This window comes from Sphaeramia orbicularis, chromosome 20 (genome assembly GCF_902148855.1).
Source record: "Sphaeramia orbicularis chromosome 20, fSphaOr1.1, whole genome shotgun sequence".
In the NCBI taxonomy this organism is placed as follows: Eukaryota; Metazoa; Chordata; class Actinopteri; order Kurtiformes; family Apogonidae; genus Sphaeramia; species Sphaeramia orbicularis.
This window is the reverse complement of record NC_043976.1, coordinates 11,277,479-11,300,850: the sequence shown is the minus strand read 5'-3', so window position 1 is coordinate 11,300,850 and position 23,372 is coordinate 11,277,479. Positions and strand designations below refer to the sequence as shown.

Genomic DNA, 23,372 nt, shown 5'->3' with positions numbered 1-23,372 from the left:
TCAGAGAAACCTTCCACATCTCTCCTTTATCATTTATAAGAAAAGCCTCATTTCACCATTCTGCAGCTAAAAGAATAGCTTCCTTCTAAACTGTATGGTTCAATCCATCATTACATGACTGAAGGTAGATGAGCAGAATGCACAATGTGGCCTTCTATTCTATCTCCTCCCCAGCTATTGTTCACCCCGGGTGCTGTCTTTTTTTTTATTTTTTTTCTTTCAAAGACTCTGGTTGCCCTGCTGCCATGCTGCTCTCTTTCCACTCAGTGTACGCTGCCTTGTGTGACTTCATCAGTATGCACCTCACATGGGTCACCTGCTTGTGCAGAAGCGGAGGAAGGGGAGCTTTAAACTTCCAGACCCATCACAGCAGAAAAGAGGTTTTAAAGCCTATACATGCTTTAAGACATACTTCACATTTTTTTTGTTGTTAATGGTACATGAGACAAATACTGACAGTGAAGCCTGTCAAGTCATGTCTACAATTTTAAGATAAATTTTTAACAAAAACTACGATAATTCCTTCTACTGCCAGGCTAAGGCTCACGGATAACCCGACAGCTGGGGCTTAGAGAATATAGTTTTACAAATTTTTACAGTGTAGATATGACATCAGTGTGTAAGTATGGGTTTTTGTAAGGGAATACATTCCACTTGTAGGAACAGCACAGTTCAAACAACTCGGTATGGTACCATTTAACATTAGACATGGGCTTTAATCGCACTGAAAGAATAATTCACATTTGGAAAGAGTCCACATCCAAAGTAAACAACTAAAATCACATCTTGCATTCAGCATCAAGGGAATCTGCCCCTATGTTGTGTGTTGACTTACCGCAGCCTGCCTGTGTGTGTTCGACAGAATCCCGTGGATCTTCACTTTTTCCTTGTCCATCTGGTCAATATTTACCCACAAATCCTTGCTCATCGGATCTGACGGGTTGTATGTTTTGGATGTGTAGTAGTTGTGATATGTGTCCTCCTATAGGATGATAAAAACAAAATGCATTTAGTGACTTACTTTGTATTGATCATAGTGTGAGACTGAAACATGAGGTTATTCAGAAAATGTAATAAAGCTTGAAAGAGAGGTTGGATATTGCAGTGCTGCTCTGTGAATTAAACTAATGGAGTCTCTGCTCTTATTGTGCATACAGCACACAGAGTATAAATACATAGTTCTTATAAAAAGGCAGTCTGAGGCCCATAGTACAAATTAAATTCCAAGCTACCTAGTACAGGTTAAGCTTTAGTATCTAAAGTAAAAAGCCTTTACACAAACAAAAAACACATCACGCCTCAATAACAGAGGTTTAATTTTGATACAGAACAAATCGCCATGATAATCTGACAATGCAATCATTGTATTAAGCACACTGTGTAAGCAATTCTTTTATCCCTTCGTTAAAACCGTACGGTCTTCATTAAAGCTCAATAAGTACAGGAAGTAGCTTTAATGTTATCTAATCAAATTAAGAAACTGCGAAGCCAATCAAGCTGAAATTCTTCCACTCTTAAAAGCCCAGACTAGACTGCACAGTCAGGATTAGCTTTTAAAAGGGAACCACTAGTGGACTTTTATAAGCCATGTGGGAAAGACTTGTCTGCCTTTATTGTTTCCTGTACAAAATTAGGAAGAATGCTCATGCTGTGGGCCTCCTATCGCTTGTCTTTTTCCCTCTTGGTCTAATGAGATACCTTACAGCTGTGCCCTTTATCTAAAACACTGTTAATTCTAATGTTTTTTTCTCTGGATGAAGACTTAAGAAGGTATACACTGTTTCTGACTGTGATCCCACTAACAGGAACTCAACAAAGCTCTCTGGAAACTTTGATATATGGGTGGTATTATTCAGTGCTTCTTCCTCTACTGGTTTGTCAAAAGGCAATGAGACAAACATTAATTAAAGCCCAATCCTTGCCTGTTCAGTTCATTTTGCATCAGAGATTCATCTTTCCCTCAGAGAGTTTCTCCACATAATATTCTGCTTGATACGTAAGAAAGAGAGATCATGTCTCAGGCTTAGCAAAGTCTCAGCGGGGTTGATAAATATCAGAATTCAAAATGAAGTAGGTAGTGTTACTTTTGATTAATTTGTAGAGTTAAACAAACATTGCCTGAAGCCTTCCATCACAGCTTAGAGATCAGACGATTGTGTCAGGGTAAAAGGCTCCTGCAGGCGGCCTTAGTCAGCACATTGCATTTCAGAATAGAAAACAACGGCGCTTGTAAAAGGACTAGACGCAAATGCACGGCTGTAAAGTTTCCTGCTAATCAGCACAAGATGTTTTGGTCTGGTGGAGAAAGCCTGAGGAGATATGGGGGCTCCTCAGAGGTGACAGACAGCTGGAGAATGAGGTAAAGGCAGGAGGGGGGTCAAATGGGTTTGTCCAGTTGGACGGACATGGACATGAAGCTGTTAGACCACAGGACAATGCACTTGGCCGAAGAAACACCTTCACATTTATAATATACAAGGTTTGTGGGAGGTAACAGGGGAAGGTTTTGTCTTCAAATTGAACCGGCCATAACATATAACAGCAACTGCTCCTAATGCTGAGCCAGTGTTTCCACTTCCCGCCACACCATATATTTCATACAAAAAAATAAATAACAGGCCTACACATTAGGCTATGCATATTAAAGTCTTGAATTTAAAATTTTAAGGTTTTACAACAGGGAACAGTGGTTGCGGTGGTAGCATCTTCCATCTTTATCAGTTGGTTCTGCTGTCTGTCATTACCAGATCAACTGCCCATTTGTGCATGCCCGAAATGCATTCCCAGATTTCGCTATTAAATGTTATTACAAAATTATTAAATGCTGTTGCAATGTAGTTATTTTCTTTCCTTAAAAATGTCCCCCACCCCGGATGACACACCACCACACCAACAGATCAATTCCATAGGAAACACTGGTTGAATGAATATACACAAAGCATGACATAAAACCTCTCATTTTTATATCTCCTCCTGAGACCCAGCGATGCATTTTTGTCCTCAGTATAGGACAAAAGTTTAGCAGCTTATAAAAAGAAGAAAAAAAAACCCACTGTCCACTGCAAAGGACATTCCAAGAAAAATGTATCTGAAAAAACCGTTGCATCATGCTCTTACTATTACTTTCCTGGGTCTCAAGATGATATCTTGTATGCATTTCAACGTGACTGATGATCAATGACCACACAGAAGTATGAGTGGGGCAATAAAATAATGTTGAAAATGCATCACAATAAAAATTCTGTCAATAGCTAGAGTAAGCTATGGACACTTTTACTTAACAAAATGTCAGTTACAAACAAACAGGACATCTGCCTGCCACCAAAATACCTGCTGATCTTCTCTTTGAGAAGATTTCAGAAGACTATCCATCTCACTAACAGGTAAAAGTCTGTACTAAAATACAGTTAAGGTTAACTTGAACTCATTTAGTATCCCCATAAGGAAATTCAGTCTCTGCATTTTATCCATCCTAATGTACAAACAGCACCAAGCATTAGCATTAGTATTAGCACATAGTTCACATTAGAAGCAGTGAGCTGCCATTGAAGGCACTCAGGGACCAACTCCAGATCTTCATCAGTACTGTGATCAGGGGCCCCACAAGAGAATTCACCTATATATACCAATTTTCAATAATGGGGAAATGGTCATGTAGTTAACTATTCTGACAAACTCTACTGTATTTTCATTTATGAATGCGCAGCTTCTGTCCTCTTCTATCCTCTGGGTTTCTATGTCGGAGTTTGACACATAGGGAAACTGGAACTTCATGGTGCATTCACTTGCATCTCATAAACTCTTAAACTACTTAGCTTTGAATAGCAAAGTGGGATTTAACTGCAAAATATTAAAAGAACATTCAAATGAACCCTACACATAATCTAATCTCCACCTGAATTTCTTTGAAGGTTATTTCATGTTTATTTTTTTGTTTTTTACATACATGCACAAGGATGCATCTGTCAGTCACACTAAGTATGAAAATACAGGCTCATTATTATAAAGTTTAACTAATGATTCGTGTTTCTTCAGTCATGGTCCTGATCATGACTGAAGAAAATTGTAGTGAACAAAGAGGGAGACTCAGCCACTGAGCTGCAGCAGGAAACCCCATTCCCACAATCATCTGCCAACTTGATGGAGAAGAAACAAAATGTTACTTATAATTGCATATTGGTGATAATGGACTGTGTTTATACTTCAAAGTAGAAAAACAACCCATAAACAAAGGTCAGTCAGTGTATAAAACCCATCCCAGATTCATTCCCAACTCTGTCTGAGGCTTTTACTCTAAATGCTCACCATATCAATATTGCATTATCCTGAGACCTGAGTATTTTGTGCCCACATGTTTTCACTTCTGAATGGCTTAATAATACAACCAGGAGTTTGAATAAAGGCTGTTAGTGCCGCTTTTATGAGATTATTGTGGATATTTTAGCGAAAGAAAAAAAAAATCTTCTGAAATAGCTAAAGGATAGTAATATAGATATAGTTGTTGCTGTGTTTCACTTATGTTTTTGCTAAAGAAAAGGACAGATAAGATTGAAAGCATAATACCCTCCACTGCAGCCATGTGTTCACTCCCTGGATAATAAAATTTCATGTATGCTAAAGCAGCACTTGCCCTTTGAATAAATGTTCCAATATGTGAAGATTACACTGCATGTCAGCCATCTTTCTTTCTGAAAGACATTAGTATCCCACATATAGACATGCTCAGATGCACTCACAGCGGAGTAAACATCTCCAGTTAAAATCAGAGAGCTGCCTGTTTGAAAGAGCATTAAAAGGACGCCATCGCTCATGTGCACGGCTCTTCATCAGCTGATAATGCCTGTGATCCATTATTCATCGCTGCGCTCCATCGCCTGCCAGTTGTAGAAGGCGGCTTGATAGTATTTCTGGTGTAAGTGTTGTGAAGCTGGAGAATGTTAAAACCACTGGAATGAGTTGCACCAGACATGATTCCCTTTATACTAGCAGATGCTACAGTATGGATTTTTAGTACAACTTCAACAAAAGCCAACAGTGGTGCATCAATCCTCTTATACAGGGATGTCAAACTCATTTTTAAGAAGTAAAATGGCATTGTGAAAATGTTTACATCTACAAAGTTTCCTTAAAAAATATAAGTAACATGAACAACCTGAAACGCCTTACAAAAAATAAGTGAATTTTAACAATATGCCTCAGTTGATTGTACATTACATGACAACTCCAAATTTTACTTTAAGTGTAAAAAAGGAAAATTACACAAAATGTTTACATTTACAAACTATCCTTTTACAAAAACATAAATAACCTGAACAAATATTAGCAACCTGAAATTTCTTAAGAAAAATAAGCACAGTTTTACCAAAATTCTGCCTGTTATAAATGTTTTGTGACCTGTAAGTTGTAATGCACATGTGTAAAAGATCAACTGAAGCAAAAACTGGTTAAAATTGCACTTTTTTCTTAAGAAATTTGAGGTTGTTCATGATATCCACATTTTCATAATGCACTTTTATTTTTTTGACTCTAAGTGTTGTCATTATTTATAGGTATTTTACTGGTCTGACCCACTTGAGATCATATTGGGCTAAAATGATTTTGACATCCTCGATCATTAATATGTTCAGTGTCATTTTTACATTTCACAAATTCAACCATTGGGCCAGTTTGGACCCTTTGGCGGGCCGGTTTTGGCCCATGGGCCGTATGTTTGCCGCCTATGCTCTAATATGTATAAAATAAAGGCAGCAGGTTCCTGTTTCAAACATATGAGTTTGTGCTTCAAAAACAGAAAATTTGTAAAAAAAATAAAGTGACTCAATATGTGTGAGATGAAACTGAAATATAACTCAAACATTCCTCTGGTTTATAGATCATATTTCTGTAATGTATCTGCACCTCTGATGGGTTCAGTTAGAGTTTCTAGCTGGTCTTCAAAGACTTGTTCAGGGACGCAGAGCTGTACAGGGTGTTCTTCACAGTATATTCACCTCTGCTGTCTTCACTCATTTAACTAACACAAGTATATTGGCCGACTGACTGTGAAACACTACGTTATGACCTGATGATGATGCACAGCAGGAGTCAAAAACTGCAGCACAGGAGACACAAACTGAAATTTTAACACCTATGGGTTCATCTGAAGAACACTTTTGAACTGGAGCAGTGATTGCCATAGTCAGATAGATATAGTATTCCGGATATAAACACTGCACAACGTAAACATCTTCTCCAAAACACATTATCCTATGGGAATCTTAACAAACTCTGACAAAAACAAACAAAGGATTGAATATTGAATGTGGTAAAAGTAGCACTGAGAATCAAGTGATGTAATGAAAATTAGTAAGCAGAGCTGCTCGCTGCCTCGCTGTGTGAATTTTCTCCCTTAAGAAATGCACAAACAAACAGTGATGAATGTACCAAGGCATATAAATCCCAAAGAGCCTCCCGAGTGTTCACAGCACACAGAACAGGCAGCGACAAAGACTCCAATAATGATTCACCATCATAAACCACACCCTTACTACTTCATCAAAGCAAGATAAGCAAACAACATTAACTGCAGGACAGATGGACTTCTAAAAAAAAAAAACAAAAACAAAACACCTATATGTAATGGATTTATTGGCAACCGACATGTCTGACATCACTCTGATGATCACGATGGACTGTCCTTTAAATATAAGCAGCTATTGGAGTGAAAATGACATCAATAACATCATTTATACTAGGGATGCAACTTATTTGGTTGGTTGCAATTTAGTTAGTTGACCTTATCGATTGATTAATGATTAATTGAAAAGCGGCGATTTTCCTGTGAACCTGAATTTCTCTTTCAATAGGGTCCATAAGAATAAAAGTTAAATATTGTTTATATACTTCATGAAAAAAGCATGTCATATTCTTTAATGATTGATTTATTGTACCATCAGGGATATAAACAGGCAATGACTTTTATGTAGCATAACAAAATGAATTCTGCAGAGAAATTACATAAAATAAATGTATCTAAAGAGGGGCAGTTTAGAAGAAATGAGCATTTCTGACTTTGCATCACTGCCTGACACATTGGAGCGAGATTTCACCCCTGTTAGTGTTAGGTAGTTTTCAGTCCATTGAGTGCAAGAATAATTTAATACCAAATACGTATCCAAATATACAAATAACATAACATAAAAGGTATAACAGCTTCTCTTGCCTTATACACCAATTTTACTCCTCTATTTCCCTCAAATAAGCAAGGAACAAGCACCTTTGGTGACAGAAATGATTGTAAATGAGCATAACGTATGGTCCACCATGTTGGTTTGTTTACATCTAGCTACAACAATTCCTTGCACTCAGGCAGTTTAGCGTTACTTGCCTGGAATGTGACAAAGTCATGAGTCGTGGATTGAAGTCATGACTTATTGGCTCAAAAACTAGCCTGGATTAACCTGCATTAACCAACAATAAATATAGTTTAATCAAGCAAATTCTTATCGACAATTAATTGGTAGTCAATTAATTGTTTACATCCCTAATTTACACATATGCATAACACCTTATACAGGGTGTCTCTAAAGTCTGGACACGTAGGAAATCTCATTAACTATATATTATTTTTACCTCCACAGATTGAATAAGGCTTTGTTGAAAAAAAAAAAAAGAATTGAACTGGTTTGAATAATTTAAAATTTGTTATTTTTGTCTTCTATTTAATTTTTCACTAATCTGTGGTATTTATGCTTGTCTTTTCTCTGCACTTGCTTGTTGTATGTTGCTGCTGTTAACTGGGAAATTTCCCCACAGTGGGATAAATATGGTCTAATCAATCTTATCAAATTGAATTGAACCAACTGAATAAAATGTTGTTGAAAATTTTATTTGTTGAAAATATGCATGTTTGCTTATGTATCCAGACTTTAGGGACACCTTGTAGATCACAGTGGACCTTGAAAGACACAAAACATTTACTAACAAGCATGATATTCATACAAAAATTTCATTTATTTTCCTTAAATAAATTACTGGTTGTTCATAGTTGTTTTGATTATTCACATTTATGGGGAAAGGACAGTTTGTAAATGTAAATATTTTCATAATTTAATGTAATTTTTTTTTTGCATTAAAACAAAGAGAAAATTTTGGAGTTGTCATTATTGATCGGCATTATGTAATATATTTTTTCCACATTAAACCAACAAGAACATTTGGAGTCATCTATATTATAAAAGCTAAGTGGCCTCTGTGTGCATGTGTGTGTGTGTGTGTGTGTGTGTGTGTGTGTGTGTGTGTGTGTCTGGGGATTCACACAAAATCTGGAAAGAGCTGACTGCTGCAGTTGGGCATACTTAAGTATTTTTGGTCAAGGAAGACAGTAGTGAAAACGACAAGTTAATAGAGCCAATATTTCTGGAGATATTAGTAATTTTGGTATACAATAGCCTTATAATCACGTTGCTATAGCCAGAATGCTTTGGTGGTGACTACTGGACAAACGTGGTACAGCATGCACAAATACACAACGGCATAAAAACTACCACATCTAGAACCTGTGGATCCCCACAGTTCTACGTGCTAGTTATTTACAGGTTATTAAGATTTTACTTTACTTAAGATCACAATTGGTTTGTATGTGACCCCATTCTGAACATGTAATTGGACTTTTTTCACACTAGAACAAAAAAGAGAAACACTTATTATTATTATTATTATTATTATTATTATTATTATCATCATCATCATCATCATCATCATCATCATCATCATCATCATCATTATTATTATTATTATTATTATTATTATTATTATTATTATTATTATTATTATATTTCACTGGTCCGATCAAATTGAGCTGTATGTGGCCACTAAATGAGTTTAGTAACTAACTAAAATAACTTAAACACCCCTGACTGTTCGAACTTTCGGTGTAATTCATGCACCTCACATATTAATCCCATGGGCTGGACTGGACCCTTAAGCAGGCCAGTTTTGGCCCATGGGCCACGTGTTTGACACCCTTGGTCTAATGTATGCATTCCCTTCAGAAGGAACATGAGGAGAAATATGCCTGGTGTTGACTGGTGCTGTAACATGATCCAGGATTTGAAAATGGAGTAGTCTATGTAATAAAACATCCAAGCGGATGGTGCACGCCCTCAGTGTTTGAGTTTGTGTGGTATGTTTATGCTCCTCATAAAGACAGGGCTTCAAATGATGCCACCTGACAGCTGTAAGCAACCTTTGAGAAGACAAGTTTCTTAAATGTAGGGTCAGGACCTGAAGTCGGCTTGCTTGGTATGCAATCAGGACTGTAGGTGACCCCAGTACTACAGCTGAACTTGTAAAAAATAAACACAAGACTGATTTGCAGTCATTACACTAAGCCTGTCTGCATGTGGTTGAGGCTATATGTGAAGCTTCACTGCACAATAGTTTTTTGCAATCCCTGGGCAAAAATTCCGTTATTGCTTTTTGCATTTTGCAATTCAGGTGGAGCAAATTAAACTTCTGTAAAAACTCCTTGGCTGTGGTTTAGAACTGCAGAAAATCTACCTCAACTACTGACTTCTGTTTAGATTCTGTCAGGTGTAACTCTACTGTTCCTCTCTGTGTATGACGACACACAGAAGAGCAGTGTGTTATTGTCTTTTAGTTGATTACCTCCGCCAAGGAGGTTATGTTTTTGCCAGGGTTTGTTTGTTTGTTTGTCTGTTTGTTTGTTTGTCTGTCCGTTAGTGTGCAACATAACTCAAAAAGTTATGGACAGATTTGGATGAAATTTTCAGGGTTTGTTGGAAATGGAATAAGGAAGAAATGATTACATTTTGGTGGTGATCGGGGGTGGGGGGGCCCACGGGGGGGGGGGGGGGGGGGGGGGGGGGAGACCACAAAATTTCATCAAAATCTGTCCATAACTTTTTGAGTTATGTTGCACACTAACGGACAGACAAACAGACAGACAGACAAACAAACAAACAAACCCTGGCAAAAACATAACCTCCTTGGCGTGGGGGGGCCCACGGGGGGGGCCACTGATCAGCCTTGGCGGAGGTCTGCGCTCTCCGAGTGCTTCTAGTTTTGTACTGCATATGTTGGTTTTATACTGCTGATATCTTATATTTTTTTTTATTCTTGATTGTATCATTTAATCTTTTCCACTTGTACTCTGAGAGACGTCTGTGTAAGACTTCCTAAGTACCCAATTATGTGAACAAATGGCAAAATAAACTTTATCTTCATCTTTATCTATGACATAACTGGCTTCACTTTTTCATAGTGACACTAAGCAACAACCACCATCCATGTCATCCATCTATATCATTAGTCTTTAGATTTAGACACAGACAAGTGTGTATTATTAAATACTTCTCCCCTTGTTTTGGCTCCTGCAGCTTTAACACACAGACAGATTCATATCATTTTTCTCATCTAATTCTAGGCATCCCCCTCGTCCTACTTTCCCCTCATATGATCACAATAACCTAATAAATCACTTTACGATCATTTTGTGATTTCATCTACTGCATGAACCAGCGGGGCTAAGTGACATGAGTAATGTTAAAATTTCTTTACATCAATATTGTTGTTTCTCTTTACATTTAGTTAGATATAACACAAATAAAAACTAGAATATTTCAACTTTTTTTTCCCACACTTCCCAAATCTGCAAATCCTTAAAGAGGGTAACTGTTATTACCACCACCAAGGAGGTTTTTGCTGGCGTTGGTTTGTCTGTGTCTGTTTGTCCGTGTGCAAGATAACTCAAAAAGTTATGGACGGATTTGCATGAAAATTTCAGGAAATGTTGATACTGGCACAAGGAACAAATGATTAAATCTTGGTGGTGATCAGGGGGTGGGGGGTGGGGGGTGGGGCACGGGGGCCCACTGATCTGCCTTGGCGGAGGTCTGCGCTCTCCAAGTGCTTTTCTAGAAAAGAGAGCCCCCCTTTGGGGGGTAATAAAAAAAAATTATGCACAGCTGAAATGCATTTATGAATATCATACTTCTCATCTGTAATTAGATCATTGTCAGTCCCTCAAAATCTTACACACTGGAGCTTTAAAATCAAATGTCTATTCTCTTCTCCATAAAAACACATGTTATACAAAGCGTTTGACTTTAAATAACGCTGAAGTGGTGTTTACATAACAGCTTGACAAGAGGGGTTATGAGGATGTTTGGGAACTAAAAACGTGGCCATGATCCAAAACATGAAAAATGGCTTTGGACAAACAACATAAAACACAAACTGCCACAGGCCATTATTGGCATTGTGTGTTCAGAAAAACACACACATTTGTCCTGCTGGAAAATAGAATCTGTGAGTGAAACCTGGTTGAATTCAATGATACAAAGTGAGTTTGCTTCAACCGTTTGTCTCCTTACAATAATTTAAAGACACCTTTAGCAGACAACCGGTGTTTAAATGTGTGTTAATGATCCAGAAAGCCGATACAGTGACTCAGAGACACCGAAGGCGGCAGACAGTCTGCTGTTGAGGACAATGTTGTGAACCTGCACGCTGAGGTGAGATAAATCTATTGTCGGGAACTTTTGTTATGGCACCACATAACCCAAACACAGACTGAACCCAATGCAAAGAGAAGAGAGGAGATGGAGAGGAGTCTTAAGTGCCACTAAAGTCCAAGTCTGATTTATGGAGATTAAAACAGAGTTAGAGTCCCTGTTAAACTCCCTATTCCATCTTCACATTTAAAAAATACTGTGCTTTGGGATTATATCTCTATATAGATCAGTGCTTCTTTTACTGTCATAGTCACTTTAAATAACAAACATTTGATAAAAGAGGGATATAACACTGATATAGAGTGCAGCTGTGTTCAATATTTTTCTATATCCCATGTACAATAAAGCCTTAAAATGTCTTTTTTATGAGTCTTAACCCTAACATTATTCCTTTATAGTGACAGAAATATCCTCACATCTGTTAGACTTCCTTAATAGATGTTTGCAGCCTTTCAAAAATCAGGGCAAGAGCTTCTTTCTATTATTTTGCAGCAGCCATAATCCATCTTAAAGAGAAATCAATTGTGAAAAAGTCAAAGAAACCAGATTCTTCACAGAGGTAACCTCTAACAAACTTGAGCATAATACAACCAAGCAGCAAAGAGCATTTTTAGAGGGCAGGTCAAAGGAAATAAGAACCACAGGAATGTTTTGATGATATAAAGCACTGTACAAGTCTCCAAAGGTACATGTTTCCTTTGAATGTGTTCAACTACTGTTCTTTTTGTGTCCTTGGGTGGTGCAAAACAGTCTTTACCCCATAAAGACCCAAAAATTTAACAAAATCGACTGATGTAAACTGTTTAATACCTTTTGATCCATTAATCCTATCAATATACGTAAATAATTGGTGTAAAATGCAGTTTATCATCTCTTCATGGTCATCAGATATGACCCATTTGGACGTTCAGAGGCTCCATAGTGAACGTGGAAACACCATCATCTTCTACAACACTGATTCACCAGTAAAATCCATGGAGTTGGATAAATGACAGTGGATGGACACACTTGGTTTATGTTCATTTAATGATATATTTTACGGAAAAAGTCACTTTCTCTGTTTTTGATGTAATAACCCTCAACTTTAATCTGAGCTTTTATGAACATCTATATGATCAGTGAATTAAATACAGAAAACAACCTGATTTTCACTGGAAAAATGCCAAATACAGAGGATAATATTATAATAATTGGTGATAAATCACTTATGAAAGGTTCAATAGAGAGAAAAAATGCTTTGGGAACTGACACAACAGTAGCACTGGGTCTTTATGGGTTAAATCCCTTCCTCTCACTGTGATGTGGATTTCAGTTGACTATTTACTGTTTCTGCCCTCTGAATGTGAAGGCTTTCCTCATGTTATGTAAAGTGCTGGTGGCAGGTGAGGGAGTATGTGAGCGTCGGGTAATAACAAGGGGAAAAACAGGGTGTTTGTGCTGTGGACTGCTCCTGCATTCAGCAACAACAAATGACTTTGAGAGAATGAAGACAATGGGGGCGGATGTGTTTGTGTGGATATTTGTGTAATGGCGTGTGTGCATCCGCGTGGATGTGAAATCTCTAGTGGTGTGCATTTATCTGTGTGTGTACAGTGCATGTGTGCTAAGTCTTGAAGTGCCGTGTGTTTGCGAATGTTTACAGCTGACGATCAAAGCTCCCTCCCTCCTCACCCAGAGACCGGGTGCTGTGAACCTGAGATGATTAGAAGCCACAGGAAAACTTAACGAGCTGTCTATGCCCCGGCGGCCGCCATCATTATGACTGAATGCCTCGATGCCGTGTGCCGGCCGAGGCATCATAACAACAGGGTGATGCCTTTCATTTACATAGACACAAACGCATGCTGAACCGGGCCGTTAATCCCCAACAGGTCCAGCCGACTGCAGGAGGCCGGGTTAATATCCTGTTGTGGTCTGTCTGGGGTCAAGCTTAACAGGGTCCAGTTGAATACAGAGGGTAGATGAACCCCTGAGGGCTGAGCTTGATTTGATGTAAAATATTAATCCTCATAGACCAGTCCTAGGCCTCTTTTTCATCACTTAACTTCTACTTTTCTGCAGAGATTTATAATTGCTCCAGGGAATGACAAGAATATTTTTAGACATAGCTCAATGGAGGATTTTATCTAGTCATTCCCTTTATACTGTATTAGATTTTTTTTTTTTTTTTTTTTTTTAAGTAGAGGGGAAAGTTTATTGTGACCTTCAACTGCACTACATTCAGACAGCAGGTCGTAATGCACAATTCAGATTTTTGGGTGAAATCTGATTTTTTTTTGTGTGCTTGTTCATATTACAAATTAAATGTGACTTCTATCAGTTTTGAGTATGAACTAAATGCGACCCTGAAGTGACCCACATGTGCAAAAGAGGTCCTGACATAATACATGAACACGCAGGCACGCACTGTGTTTATTGAAGTAAATATGGAGGCATCTCGTCTTAGCACAGAATTTTGTTGCATTTCAGTGACATAAATGTCGGATAAATGCAACCTGGCCAATCAGACTGAAGTCGCACTGCAAAATATCAGATATGTATCAGATTTAGGACCACATATGAAAGTGGCCTGGGTCAGATTTGAAAATATCAGAGTTTTCCTGTTCAAACTGTCCTTAACAGATTGGATACTGGTCACATATGGGCAAAAAAATCAGATTTGGGCCACATTTGCCTGCAGTCTGAACGTAGCCTTACTTTGCTCTGATGGTGCATGCCACATTAGTCTGAACAGAGAAACAACACAACTGTAAACTGACAGGGATTAGCAATATGCAGCAAAAACATTTCATTCTGCTATGATCAGTCCTGACCATTTACATTTCTTCAATTAACCTTTGTAAACAATAGGATAATATTTCATACCATTAAGATATCACATCATTCAGTTAGCTTTGTAACTGTATCCTTCTCATATGACATTTCCTTGTATATAACTTATATTCTGTTTTCAGCCTTGGGGAAATCTAGCCTTATTTCAGAGCAGGAGTTATAAAAACGGGAGATTGACAGGTGTAATGACCAATCACTGTCAAAACTATCTCTACTATGTAAGCTCTGATTCATAACAGACACAACAAGGCTTAATTTTTTCATGAAACTGCATCACATCATCCATCTTTTTCTTCTTCTGATTATGCCTACAGCTAGTTTTAATTTAACCCTTGAAGACCCAAGCATCCCCCACCGACCAAAAGCATCTCCTAATCTAAAATGTTTAATAACTGCTGATCCATTAATCCTATCAACTCATGTATAACAGACATTTCCTTGTATATAACTTGTAAATGAATCGCCTGACAATATCCGTGTTCACTTTGACGTCATATGCTCATTTACATAACTTCTTTCTTGAGTGAGTCACCAGTTGGGGTTCAGAAGGGGCCACATTCATTTATTTACATCAAATACAGCTCTTAGTGCAATTTGCCATACTCTGTGCTTTTACCTGACCGTGATTTTACCTGTGTTAAATACTGTGAAAGCTTCTAGTCCATTTGCAACGGTGCATCACGTCAATTCATGTTCAGGTGTTTGATATAAATTGTTATTTAATTTCCCTTTCCCTGAACTGGACAGTGCAGATACAGGCTGACAAATGAAACACAAAGCATGAAGATGTGAAGCCTTATTCTATATCAGAAGAATACATAGAAATTCAGTTTGGAAATGCAGTGGGAACTAATGTTAGTTAGCCAACAAGCTAATATTAACTTTATTTATCAACTTCATCCACTTCTTCTGCTCTTATCAACACATGGGAACTGGTGGAATAAAGTGAACATATTTTATGGACTCAGGGACACAGTAACACGGCAGATTGAATACAGAAGTAGAACCAAAAAGTAGAAATAAAACCACATCTTAACAAACGGATAATGAACAAAAACACTTCAATGAGATAAAAGGTCAGGATCAAGAATAAAGTGTGAGACTCAATATTTAAAGCTTCAGTAGGCAGTATTTTTTGCTATCGTTGGCCATAGGCTCACTACATTCCATAATGACCTTTGAACATATTGTAACTCAAGTGGTCTGAATCGAAATTAGACTTCTGAACCTCCACTTGGATCTGTCTTCAGCCTTGGGGAAATCTAGCCTCATTTCAGAGCAGGAGATATAAAAATGAGTGACTGACAGGTGCAATGACCAAAAGTATCAAGTCAAAACTATCTCTACTATGTAAAATCTGATTCCTCACAGACACAACAAGGCTTCATTTTTTCCATGAAACCATATCACACAATCTATCTTCATTCAGTCTGAGGTTACGATAGAGAGAACAGAGTTCCAGGAGGGAGTCAGATACAGTTAGCTTTAATTTAACCCATAAAGACCCAAACATCCACCACTGAGCAAAACCATCTACTGATCTAAAATATTTAATAATTGTTGATCCATTAATCCTATCAATACATGCAATTAATTCAGGTAAAATGCAGTTTCTCAGCTTTTCATGGTCATCAGATATGACCCATTTGGACGTTCAAAGGCTCTGTAGTGAATGTGGAAACACCGTCGTCTACTGCAACATTGATTCACCAGTAAAACCCATGTAGTTTGATACATGACAGTTAGGGATGAGAATCGAGAGCCGGTTCTTTTTGAGAACCGGTTCCCAGTAGCTCAATTCCTTGGAATCGTTTACCTGTCGGCTTATCGATCCCACCTTCGTTGTGCATATGTGATGACGTTACATGCACGTTGTATTGTTTGGGTTTAGAACGTAGCCAACATGGCTTCGAGGTAGAAACACTCCAAAGTATGGCTATATTTCATGAGAAAAGATGACACCAGGGCCAGTTGTAACACTTCAAAGGGGGGATATACTTCCAATATGCTGAAACATTTGTCTACACAGGACATCGTACGGTGTGTGGACACCCCGCCCCCAAACCAGGCCCGGTGTCATCTGTTATTATTATTTCTGCATACTGTATATGTTATATTTCCTGTGCAGAGATGGAAATGTAAAAGACAGCTAATGCAACAAACCCATTTGCACTCTTTTATTCCCTCACCCAATGAGAATTGATAAGAGAATCGATAAGGAATCGGATCAATAAGCAAAATTGATAATGGAATTGGAATCGTTAAATTCTTATCAATTCTCATCCCTAATGACAGTGGTTAGAGACACTTGTTTTAGGTTTAGTTAATGATATATTTTGTGGAATAACCTTTTCCTCATTTATTCTGATTTGACCTAATGATCTCTGAATTTACTCTGAGCTTATATGAACATGATCAGTGAATTTAATATAGGAAAAGACCAGATTTTCACTGGAAAATGCAAAATGCAGGTGACAATATTATAATAAATGGTGATAAATCACTGAGGAAAGGCAGAAAAAAAAATCTTTTGGAAGTTGACCAACAAAAATAGTTGTGGGTCTTTAAGGGTTAATACAGAATACTACTGCTTAGAGATATTCTGACACTAATCGCTTCAACAAGACATGAAATCAGTGAATCCTTTATTTGCCATAACGAGATCAAATTGTCACAATAAACTCAGAATTCACTAGCAATAACATCCTATCTGTGAGCTCTCTCCCTGCTACACAACCTTCACATCACAGGGTTGAAATATGTCTTCTAATGATTTACATGCTGTTTTCTTTTGGAGGGATTTGCCATTTTAATATCAGCGTTCACCTTCCGACGTGCAAACGTACCATCAGAACAGGATCTCCCTCTCACTATCTACAAAGACGCTGCCGCTGCATGTGTGGCTCAGTACCACCCAAGATGACTGTGATTACAAACAAAGCCACAGAGTTTTTCCCTCAATTCTAGACAATAATAATGTGTTCCACCAGACCCTTCTCCTCTCCTGGTACAGCGTTACAGCAAAGTGCAGAGCTTTTCCCGATCAAGCTGTGATATAATCTTTGTGTTGTAAATATGTTCCATGATAAACCTAATGACATTGTTTGGGATAATTTCACTACAACAGCGCCTCATCAGAGCCGTGCAGCCACAAACTGAGAACAAGCTAGTGCAGAGACCATTTCTGCCCCATTTCACACCTAAACTCTTATAGATTTTGGAAACATAAAATGCCAAATCAGCAGCGCAGCCTCAGTGGTACCCAGGAGTCTGAGTGTATTTTGGCTGTTTTTAAATCCGTTTGATTTTGTCTCTATATTTCTCATAAACAACAGTTTAACTTACGTTGTTTGGTGTCATTCTTTTCAGCATAACTTCACCTGTCTGACTTTACAGTTATTTTTTCATGTGATATGCTGTATTTAACACACTGAACCTAAAATCACCCAAAAAACATGAAATCCAAGTAGGACAAAGTTAGATTCCTTACAGTTTTTCACCAAAAATATGTTGAATGAACCATTTTTATAACTTAGAATGAACATATAAATTTAAATTTCTAAAAAAAAAAATAAAAATAAATTAGCAAATAACCTAATTGCAGTGTATATAACTATTTACATGAAAATGCACTCAATACTTCAGGTGTTTGTTAGAAAAACTATATACACCTATTTACAAAACAATCACATGTCACAAAGATGCCACGCATCTGATTGGTCGATGTCATCCACTTTTCCACCAGTAGGAAACAAAGTGATATGGATTTTGTTTTTCATGCAAGCACTTCCCTTAGAATCCCATTTTTACTGTCTCTTCCTGCACCAAATGTAATGACAATATTGGCAAATTTTTTAGTCTGCTTTTACCTGGTCTTTCATCAGAATTGACTTCATAGTATTACTTTGAGATCTGCACTTTCCATCCACGTTTAAAGGAAGACTCAGCGAGGCTCCCTCTGCTGCTATGTCATCTTAAATCAGTTTGTGATTTGGACACAAAGGAAGGAAGATAAAAGGAAGTTTTTCCCTGCCACTGTCACCAGACACAAGTGTTTGCCCCGGGAGGATTCTGTTGGGTTCTGTAAATTGGCTTGAGGGTCTGGTTTTGACCAGACCTATATGTAAAGTGTCAGGAGATAACTTTTATTATGATTTGGTGCTATATACATAAAATTTGTTTGATTGACACAGGTGTCCGTCCAAGGACTCCTCTGGGCTTTAATTATGTACGTACCTCTATCTGGGAGCTGTTGTCTGTTTCCTCTGCAGACAGCAGACCCGGGAATCCGTCAGGCTCTTCCGGCTCTGTCTTCTGGTCCTGCTCTTGACTGGCCCTGTTACTGTCCATATCTCGAGACTTTGGAGGGAGCCACCTCCTCCACCTGTGACTGTAGAGCTTCACGTCCACGTCTGCGTCTTCATCTCCTAGCTGTCCATGCACATATGAGTAAGACACCCCTGAGGAGACAGGAAAAGACTGTGAATTAGCACTGTAGCCATCGATTATTTTTGTAATCGAATCTATCGATTATTTTCTTCAGTTTAATTTGATTAAATGATTTTTTGAATTCGTGAAAAAATAGTAAAAATGTGAAACACACATGTCTGAAAATGACAAACAACTTGTCTTTTATTCCAGAACCAGCTGACCTAGCAACAAACATCTTAAAAGTAAAAGGATATATAAAAAGCATCTATATATAAAAACAACAAACAAGTCAAATGACGTCTAAAAACAATACATGCACTGCAGTCTTCCCTAAATTTATAAAACTTACTAATTCCTTAAGATGGAACTAAAAAACAACTTAAAAAAATAAACCCAAATCTTTTTAATGTTTGTGTGAAAGCTTAAAAGTTTTAAGTAGTAAGTGATGGTTCCAGTGGAGAAAAGTGAACATACTGACATTTTCTGCCTTTTTGGCCTCGTGTCCATGTTGTTAGTGTTAATCCTGGTGTGATGTGTGTCACAATAAGCATCCATGTGAAACACAAAAGTGGAACCAATGTTTAGCTGCAGTAAAATTAAGGAAACGAAGCTTGGATTCAGGAAAATTGTAACTGAATAATCTTTTAAATCAGCGCTTTCAGTAAAGAATTAACACTGGAGTAATCTGTATTTAGCTTAGGTTATTATTATCATTTCAAGAATAAATTAACCTCAAACTAAATTATCAGGAAATTCTAAGGGCATACATTTAATTTTTTTGGCAACAGATACAAGATAATTATATGAAACAACAATTGTATGGGGGTTTTTTATACTGTCAACAAGGCAATACTCAAATTGCAGAGGCGAGGACAGTTTGAGCCATTAATCTTTTCCCTCTTCCTCATAATTCACTGTCTCTGCAGAGTCATCTTATTGGCTTTGGGAGAAATCCCACACTACCTGAAACAGATGCATATTAGTATGACTCAGCTGTCATCACACAGACCAGTGGACCACAGTCAAACCCAAACACTCTTAAACATGGGTCTGAAGTGAGGTGCAGGCGACAGTTGAGAAATGTTACTGCGTCCGTGTAAACACTGACTTGATTAACAAAGCTTGGGAACAACTGCTGGGTCAGAGGTGAATATCGCTGCATGGTGCATTCTAAGAAGTCAGAAAAACCAGAGAGTTGTGATAAAGATAAGAAATATAAGATCTGCTCTTTCTTTAAGCATAATAAATCTAAGTACTTTTAACCATCAGTGGAAGCTTCAATCAAAAAGACACTAATGCAATATGAGTGTAGCTGCACAGTTAGTACAGTCTCTATATCAGATATACAATCAGTTGGTCAGGTTATTCACATTTTCGTAATGTAATTTTATTCCAAAGAGAAAAATTTGGATTATCATTTATAGGTTATTATGCTATTATTTTACTGGTCCGGCCCACTTGAGATCAATTTGTCTGTATGTGGCCCCTGAACCAAAATGAGTTTGACACCTCTGCATTAAGGCGAAAAATACAGTATGATAAACATGTATGCATGTCATCCTTTTGCTTGTGTGGGTTTTCCCAAATCACAGGGATTAGAGATGCTAAAGTGCCTGTAGGTATGAGTGACAGCAGGAGGAGATGTGTGTTTATCTGTCCGGCCTGTGACGGACCAAAGATTCACTTCCTTTCCTTCAGGCTAATACTCGGCATGCTTGGATAAGCTCCTGCTCCCAACGACCAGAATAGGATTAAGCGGTTAAAAACAATTAGTAATAAGCTATATTTTTCATAACATTATCACAACATAAAGTTCATAAACGGCTTGAAATTATGCAAATTGTTTTGGCCTCAGGACAAAAAAAAAAACAAAAAACTGCTGACTTTTCCTGATTCTTTTTAGAGCGAGGTCAGTGGGTCCAACAGGCACATCTTTCACTTCTTTCCCTCAAGCTCACATTTCTTTTTCCTTCTGGATCTCCTCTCCAGGGGCTACAGAAAAGAGAAGAGAGGAGGGGAGAGCAAGTGGAAGGACTTAAGATGCTAATGTGCCCAAAGTGGAAGCTGACAGATTCACTTTATAATGAGCATCAGCAAAGCAAGGAGCAAAGAGACCAATTTGCTGGTAGAAGTTGCTGTTGATTTAAGGGAGTATAAAAAGCAGGAAAGGGGACTGAGGGGTACACTTATCAGGGGTAACTAAGAACCTTTAAAAGCCAGTGCTCATTTCCTTCCTCTAATGTTGAAGATCAAAACAAAATCTTAGCTAGTTTCTGAACATAATCCTAAATTTTAACAACCACATTAAAGTACTTATGTCTCAGCATTAAGACTTTAGAAAAACATGTCCATGCTTCTGTCAGTGGTAGACTTCACTTTCCTGTGTGTTGTAAAACTTAATTTAATTTCCATTGGTTTGGAAAGTATTAAAAGGATTTAGGCTCTTACAATTCACTTTTAGTTTTCTGTCTGTTCAGCTAGTTTCATTTAAAGTTATTTTGCTGTAATCTTTACCCTATTTAAATACTCTTTTTATGTGTGTATTTAGCACTTTGGATTAACTTACTGTTGAAAATTGCTCTTTTGAAATAGAGTCCCTGCAAATATATTTCCCATCTGCTCACATTATTGTACTTAAATGCTTAGTAGTGCTATTCTATGGTTTTGCAGTTTTTAGTGTTTCTTCACAAAGTCACTGGTGTTTTCTATTTCCCCAGTTGTTTCCAAAAATATTATATAAAGAAGTAATGAAGGTTTAGAACTTAGTTATGAATGCATAATAGTAGTAGTAAATATTCATAAGACATTAGCCAGTTAGCTAGTCAGCAGCTACAAGCTAGCAGTTAGATTACAGTGTTCAATCCTAACTAAGCAATGGAAATGTGCCTTACTTATTTATTTACGTGTACAAACTGTGTAAATAAACCAACAATGAAATCAATTTGAAAGAAAATATAGACAAAACACGCAATGACACTGATAAAAAACTGTAACTGCAAGAAACAAATTTTCTAATCACATCTTAGCAAAAACATGTCAACTAACGGCAAGTGTTCTGAACAAAAGAAAAATATAGTGACTACATTTTTTTTTTTTTTACAGTATTTATATTTGATAAAGCGAGATACTCACAAATGAAACACTTCAAAAAAAGCACCAGCTAAAGGGGTCAAAAATATTATATAAAAAAGTAATGAAAGTTTAAAATTTAGTTATGAATCCATAATAGTAGTAGTAAATATTCTTGACATTAGCTAGTTAGCTAGTCAGCAGCTACAAGCTAGCAGTTAGCTTACAGTGTTCAATCTTAACTAAGCAGAGGAAATGTGCCTTAATTATTTATTTCCGTCTACAAACTGTGTAAATAAACCAACAATGAAATCAATTTTAAAGAAAATATAGACAAAACATGCAATAACACTGATAAAAAAAAAAGCTGTAACTGCCAGAAACAAATTTTCTAATCACATAATGTTATCAAAAACATGCTAGCTAGCTACAAGTGTTCTGAACAAAAGAAAAATATAGTGACTACAATTTCTTTACAGTATTTATATTTGATAAAGTGAAATACTCACAAATGAAACACTTCAAAAAAACACCAACTAAAGGGGTCACACACTTTTCTTATTTCTATGTAGCTACTAAAACCCAGGTAGAAATATTAAATACAGAAAAAGAGTCTGAAATAACATTATATGATCCAGACCAGTGGTTCTGCTCAGAAGGTAACAGCCAGATGTGGAAAAGTGTATACATTTACATTGAATTTTGCAGATTTTCTGATAATTTGGTAAAAATTTTGTCTAAAATGGTCAGTAAAAAGGTAGTTCACAAGTAGTCCTATACTTAGTATCAGCAAACATAACAGAGGCATTTACAAAAACATTTGGTGTCTATCGCTGAATAGATTTACATGAAGCCAAAATGCGCTGCTTGAGTCACTTATTCACTGCTAATTATTCAACGGACACATAATAGTTTACTTTAAGTGAACTGTAAATCCTCTATAAATGACTTTTGTCTAGTCACTTATCATGAAACAAGGTTAATGTCATGATGTTAAAGTACATTTTGTGTCAATAAAATGTAACAAAATGAGCAGATTTTACATGAAATTACTGCTTTGTTTCTGGGTGTACAATATGCATCTATGTGGCTGAATGGAAAAGTTACAAATATAAAACAAAAAAACTAAATTCTGCACACACACGTAGCAGAGATATCTTCCCATTCTTCCTAATGTTTCTTCCATTTCTTCCTATTTGAAGAGGTTTTTTTAAATTCTTATTATTTTTAGAGATTGTCCCATGTTAGTGCCACGAGCCAAATTTGTGATATTAGGTTATATAAATAAAAGTGACTTGACACTCCACAGAATCAGTATGTGTTATAGGAGGTAGCTGACTGTGTATCTGTCTTTATGTCGACTGTTCGCTCACTCTCTCATTCTCACCATACCACTAATACTTCCTGACACCTCTCCCACCTCTAATAGTCATTAGTCACATGCATGTGGACAAAATAGTCCAGCTGAACTTCCTGTCAGCAGCAGTTACATACTCTAAATCCAAGAGGCACCTACACATACCA

The 23,372-nt window shown here is 37.2% G+C and overlaps 1 protein-coding gene across 1 annotated transcript in view; it reads right to left on the bottom strand.

Moving 5' to 3' along the window:
- plxdc2b (plexin domain containing 2b) overlaps positions 1–23,372 on the bottom strand; it is a 150,021-nt gene that overhangs the window by 63,453 nt on the left and 63,196 nt on the right. Inside the window, exons 2-3 of the mRNA XM_030123138.1 lie at positions 18,585–18,808; positions 836–982 (exon numbers count right to left, since the gene is read on the bottom strand). Of these exons, the coding sequence (XP_029978998.1) occupies positions 836–982; positions 18,585–18,808 (371 nt within the window). The remainder of the gene's footprint in view (positions 1–835; positions 983–18,584; positions 18,809–23,372) is intronic.